At 35.6% G+C, this 6198-nt stretch overlaps 1 protein-coding gene across 2 annotated transcripts; it reads left to right on the plus strand.

Moving 5' to 3' along the window:
- The first annotated feature begins 585 nt into the window (after window positions 1-585).
- LOC107819637 (adenylyl-sulfate kinase 3) lies at window positions 586-5978 on the plus strand. Of its 2 annotated transcripts, none has more exons than XM_016645764.2 (7): window positions 586-858; window positions 1981-2129; window positions 2411-2560; window positions 4577-4695; window positions 4766-4850; window positions 5356-5402; window positions 5521-5978. In XM_016645764.2, exons 2-7 carry the CDS (start codon window positions 2006-2008, stop codon window positions 5620-5622), a joined length of 627 nt encoding a protein of 208 aa, XP_016501250.1. In that variant the 5' UTR covers window positions 586-858; window positions 1981-2005; the 3' UTR covers window positions 5623-5978. The 2 variants fall into 2 exon arrangements, with proteins under 2 accessions (XP_016501250.1, XP_016501251.1); XM_016645765.2 differs by lacking the exon at window positions 586-858 and adding an exon at window positions 1206-1522.
- Window positions 5979-6198: the final 220 nt, after the last annotated feature.

The raw sequence follows: 6198 nt of genomic DNA on the forward strand, positions 1-6198 counted from the left end.
ATCAAAATAAAGCCTAGTGCGTAGCACTTTTGTCAGCAAAACCTACCGTCATCGTTAAGAGCCCGTTTAGATTAGCTGATTGTAAATAACTGATAAGATTAAAGTGTTGAAAAATATTTTTAAGTGTTGAAACTGAATTTTTAAATAAGTATTTACGTGTTTGGATAAACGTGCTGAAACTGATAATAATCAATTGATGTGTTTGGTAGAAAAGTGCTAATAAGTTGTTCTTTTATTAAAATGACTAAAATATCCTATAAAACTATACAAAAGATTATAAATTAAAAAGTTTTTTTGTAAAAAAAAAGATGAACAATGAATATGGAATGAAAAGAAAGTTAGAAAATTTATTTTGGGAAAAATATTTTATAAATTAGAAAATATTATTAAGGATAAACTAGTAAAAAACTTTGGTCAAACTAAAAGTGCTTATAAGCTAAAAAATTATAAGTTGGGGGTGACTAACTTATGACTCATGTCTGATTTTAACTTATTAGCACTTGACTTATAAACACTTTAGATATTTATGAAGCGCTTAAATAAACCAAAAGATGCTTATAAGATAGCTTTAACCGCTCATGACCTTAGCCAAACACCATCTAAATTCCCCGCACAATCTTTGCCTAAAACTTGGGAAAAAGGCTCCAAAAGTGCCATTGCGCTCTTTCTCACGTCTTGTCCTCAGTAGGATCTTTTCCACTGTTGTATTCTCCGCCCTTGTCTCACTAATTACGTCTACATTCATCAAATTCTCAAGACATATTTACCAGTTTTAATACGCATATCTGCCTCCCCTTTAGAGAATTAGAGCTCATAGTTTTTCTTTCACTTTCTGCTTACTTGGTTCTTCTTTCACAGGTATTCCAGTTTTACCTTCTCAAGATCTTTTCTTAATCATTTGATTTCTTTATGTTGGTAATGTAAATTGTGTTCCTTGAAGTTGCTTACTCGTTGATTTAGCTTATCTGCATAATGTGATTTTCCTATTGAGGCTTTCTTGGTTCTTTTGCCTAGAGGTGAATATTGTTTAGATTTCAGCAATCTTTATTTTGTTGTTTTATTCGCTCCAAGATTGGTAAAAAAGGATTGACTTTTTTAATAATGTTCTATTTTAGATTTGTCATGAACCCATTTTCCCGGTGGGAAATTTTATGATATGTGTTATGAGTTTTTGGGGTAAAATATATTTATACTATACATTTATTTTTCTGTTGTTTACATACAAGATATAGAAGAAAACAATAATTAGGTTGTTGCATTTCCTTTTCCTTTATGCCATGCTTGTTTATACATTTTTTCTTTGGAAGATAGTAACCAGAAAGAACCTTATCATTCTTATCTGAACTCACTCTGCTCATTTTGCATCACTAATTGCGTTCTCATCGGATACTATATTTTTTTCCAAAAAAAAAAAGAGCCTTTCCATCATATACTGCGCATTGATCACAGCTTAGTGATCAAATCTACTCAGTCAGATAAGAAATCCACCCCTGGCAGCCGTATAATCACTACATCCAACATGGTGCATCTTTTTCTTTTTTCCTTTTCTATATTGAAGTACTTTTAGTACCTCTGATTTAACATGGCCAAGATATAGATATAGCCTATCTACATTAGCTTTACTGCTTTAGCCATCACGGTTTCCTTCTAATGCCTCTCAATTCATTTTTCAAATGCTCCTCGATTTTTACTTTATGTTTCTCGATAACATTCTTTTCCTCCAAATTGGGCTCATAACTTGTTTAGGTTAGTCTCAAAGAAGTGCTTCTTCTATGAAGATTAGAAGACAAAGGGGCAATTTAGTTTCAAGTAGTGCTTCTTTAATTAAAGATCGGAAGAAAAAATGAACTTTTCTGGCACTTAGATTCTGAAATTGAAGTCTTTTCTCTTCTTACATCTGTCGAAAGTATTGGTAAATGAGGATCAATATGTAACACGTCAAAGAAATAACTGTTCTGATACACCTAACTGTCTGAATAGGAGGGATAACGCTTTCTGTTTCTTGATGTCTACCTTGGGAAATCCTGCAAACATATTCTGGCATGAATGTCCAGTTGGAAAGGCAGAGAGGGAAAAGCTGCTTAACCAACAGGGATGTGTTGTATGGATTACAGGTCTCAGTGGATCAGGTAGTATTAATTTGCTGTTGCTTATTCCATATTTGCACTAACCTTGGTGATTTGCATCCTGGAATTAGTCTTTACACTCGTTCTTCCCCGAAATTGGAATTGCATTAAGAGGTTGACAAGTCTCGCATATTCATTTGAACTGCCTAAGAGATTGAGGAGAATTTGCCTGTATATTCAGCTAGATATTTTGGTCAAAAATATTTTGTGGCATTAAATTGTTTCAGATTCAATTTTGTAACATATGTCACCATTATTTGAAGATTTGGTCTCAACTTTTGCAGGTAAAAGCACACTTGCCTGTTCCCTAGGTAGAGAATTACACACAAGGGGTAACCTCTCTTATGTTCTTGATGGTGACAACCTTAGGCATGGTCTGAACAAGAATCTTGGATTCTCGGCAGAAGATCGGACTGAAAATATACGTAGGGTTGGTAAGTGTACTTTTGAAGAACAAAGTGAAACTACCATGAGTTTCATGGATTTACTATTGGTTTAAACTTGAGATGCTTAGAGAACAGACTCTCAGACGACCTGAGGAAAATATGTTGTACAGTTGTTTCAGTTGGACTCTAATGATGAGGTTAATGATTAAACGTCGAGCCACTGATGAAAGGAGTCTTTCACAACAAACTTGGCTTAGCTCCAAGAAGATCAAGCTTGACTCATTTATTTATCATATGATCTAAGCTTGACTCATTTATTTATCATATGATCTGAGCTTGCTCAATTTCTCACGCAATATTAAATGAGCCAAGCTTGGATAAGCTCGATTGAATTGTCCATGTTTGTGAACAATTCATTTTCAAGTCTGTTATATGTCTTTATAACCAGAAATTTCTTTGGACATTATTATGCTAATTTATTTCCTAATATTTAAAGTGAAAAGATCTCAATATTCTATTATGATCTTGAGTTGTGGATATATTGGAGTAAGTGCGAATGCAATTTTTGATACATTTAAAATGAGAGCTCATTTGAACTCCAAGGCTAAGTTGCTCGGACTCGGGTGCGGGTGTCCGATACGGGTGCGGATCTAGAGGTCAGATCCTTCATGATCTTAAATTTAAAGATTCGGGGGTACGGATCCAGGTACGGATACGGGTGCGGGGATTCGCCTAAAAATAATTCAATTATTTAAAAATAGAGTTATAAAAATGTGTCTAAATTATGAGATATTATGTGGAAAACTTACAAGGTATTCCGAGAAGGAGAAAATATTGAACAAGAGTAGAATTTTAGAAGGAGATAAAAGGAAAAGGACTGACATAGAAATTTATATATATACAAGGTATTCCATTTTCTTCCATATCACCCTAGCTTTTGATTTGTTTTCAAAAATCATTGTATCTGTCCCAAATTTCTCTGTTGATTTTGGTCAAAATACCCAAAATCGGTTGACCAGATCCGACACGGATCCCACACCCACGTGGCCACGTCGTGTCGATACGGGTGCGGTACTGAAAGTGAAGAGTCCGAGCAACTTAGCTCCAAGGTCATTTATTTATCAAGCCAAACTTGAGCTCAAGCGCTACATTAAGTTGTATAGAGTCACACTAGAGCTTAATTTGAACAAGTTTTAGAATTCAAGTCCAGCTTGAGCTTGGCTGGTGGAATTCTGGATTCTCGCTTGGTTATTTGGGACTCAACTCTGCTCGGATTGATTACACCTATAATCAAAAGAAGATATTCAGTCTTCAAATTTTCCAGGGATATCTACACTTTAAAATTCCTTTTTTTATTGGGATGGGGGGTTGGGAGGTTTTGGGGGAGGGGGGGAGTGAGCGAGGAAGGGAAAATTTGGAAGGAGAAAGGAAAAGTGATGAGGTCGAAACTCACCCTTCCTTCATGTCCTTAAACTGAACTGCTGTGCCTAGCATCCCCGAATAACGTAGAATTAGCATGCAGAGCACGGCTATCATTATAAATTCACGCATTAGACCTGATGTTTATAATCTTTAATTTGAATTATCATACCAGACGAAAAATGCTCATAGGGATCAGAATTGTGGTTAATATCATGAAGAATGAAGAGATACCGTCTATGCTAAAATAAAAGTTGATGCTTTCATAGAGAAACCATTGAAGACTTTCGACAGATGATTTTTAAGAGTCTATGCAGCTCATCTCTGCCTTGAGGCTAATAACTAGTGACTCTTCTGCTAACCACATCTAGAATATCTTGTGTAGTTCGACATTTATTGTAGGGAAAGTGTGGAAATATATTTGTTGAGCGGAAACAGCTTCAGCCTTGAGAAAACTACTCCAGCCTTGAGAAAACTATGTTTTTATCTTTATTTAACTGTGCAGCTATCATGAAGACAATGACTTAAGTGAAACTAATTATAGTTTCCCATTCATTTAATTTGAATTTTTCTAGATGTTCTGCATTGTCGTATGACATATGTTGCAGTTCCTAATTTACCTGTCCTGTTTGTAAAATTTTCCAGGTGAAGTTTCAAAGCTCTTTGCAGATGCTGGATTAATATGCATTGCAAGTTTGATATCTCCTTACAGAAAGGATCGTGATGCTTGCCGAGCATTATTTCCGGATAAAAGTTTTATTGAGGCAAAGTTTCCATACTTTACATTCTTATGGAAATATCTGCAATTTTAACTAATTCTGTTCGACTTTCCAGGTTTTTATGAATATGCCTCTGGAACTGTGTGAAGGAAGAGATCCAAAAGGCCTGTACAAGCTTGCTCGTGCTGGAAAGATCAAAGGTTGGTATTAGCTTCAGGGTAGTAGCCTTTACAGTTTCCATCTCTCTTTGGAATCTGGAGTCTTAAAAAAGGAGAGCAACTCAATTGGTTGTGAAGTCTCATTCATGAGATGTTAGACACACAGCGGTAAATTGCACCTGTCAGGTTTTATTCTGATAAAAACAAGGTGTAATATTTGTGTACTGCTTGTTGCCATGCTTCATGTGGTTAAAAGTTGATGAAACTAGAAGTTCATTAACGATAGGACATTTCCCAGAGGACTGATTTGTCTAGTTCAATTCTATCTTTGCCCTGAAACCAGAATGAAATTTTTTTCTCCTATGTCGCACTGGATAATTGGCATCATTTCAGTTGGAGTAACTAAGGGCAATTCTTCAGAATTTTGCTTGCTTGTGAAGATGGCAGATTTACATCGACCTAGGCTGCATTGCTTCAAAACTCTCTTGATGTTCAGTACCTCAGAGGAAAAGGAACTTCTTATAACTCAGAGCCTTTTGTTTTGCAGGTTTTACCGGAATTGATGATCCTTATGAACCGCCATTGAACTGTGAGGTACCCCATTACATTCTTTAATTTTAATCATTCAGATATATCTTAATTTGCTTTTGTGTTGTTGTAACAACTTTTGTTCAGAACTAATGGACAATTTCTGCGTGGTGGTTTTTGCTAGATTGAAATACAACAAAAAGATGGAGTAGTTCCGACACCACATGAGATGGCTGGGCAAGTTGTCTCTTACATGGAGGACAGAGGCTTTCTGGAAGCTGAGTAATAGGATCCCTGGAGATAAAATAAGAAAAGACTTGGCACGAAGTCTAAGTATCTGCATCTGCTTCAATAACCATATTTATTGTTTAAATCATCAGCATGAGAAGGTAGTTAACGATCATCTCGTATCAGAGACATGGTTTAGGAGTATACAGCACATATTTTTTTCTTCAGATTAGTTAGATACTTAGACGTAAGTTAATGAGTTTGCCTCTCTAGTTCAGTAGGTTCCAGAGATTGTTCCGCAACTAGTCTTGCGCTACATGATCACAGGAAATTCCCATTTGTTTTTACTGGGTATATAACACGAATTATTCAATGACTGGGTATATTGCAGGCTGAAAATCTTCTATGTTTTCTGTATTCAATTTTAGCTTTTAAATGGCATATGTTGTATAGAACCCAATAATGCGAAGCACTTACGTACCATCAATTTGCCATTTCTTGAAAACAGTTTTGTATCTGAGCAATTTGACAGAACTACCTGATTTGTGAAATGGAAGGCCATTATTTAGACTTCTATGGTTGTCTACTGAATACCGTGAAGCAACTTGCTAATTAGGATTTACGACTTATTAAG

Source organism: Nicotiana tabacum, chromosome 4 (genome assembly GCF_000715075.1).
Source record: "Nicotiana tabacum cultivar K326 chromosome 4, ASM71507v2, whole genome shotgun sequence".
Lineage (NCBI taxonomy): Eukaryota > Viridiplantae > Streptophyta > Magnoliopsida > Solanales > Solanaceae > Nicotiana > Nicotiana tabacum.

Bases quoted from the DNA above. Each gene is read 5' to 3' on its own strand.
- LOC107819637 (XM_016645764.2), top strand. From the start codon at position 2,006: ATGTCTACCTTGGGAAATCCTGCAAACATATTCTGGCATGAATGTCCA. The intron at 2,130-2,410 runs GTAGTATTAATT...CAACTTTTGCAG, and splicing joins TACAGGTCTCAGTGGATCAG to GTAAAAGCACACTTGCCTGT. The intron at 5,403-5,520 runs GTACCCCATTAC...GGTTTTTGCTAG, and splicing joins AACCGCCATTGAACTGTGAG to ATTGAAATACAACAAAAAGA.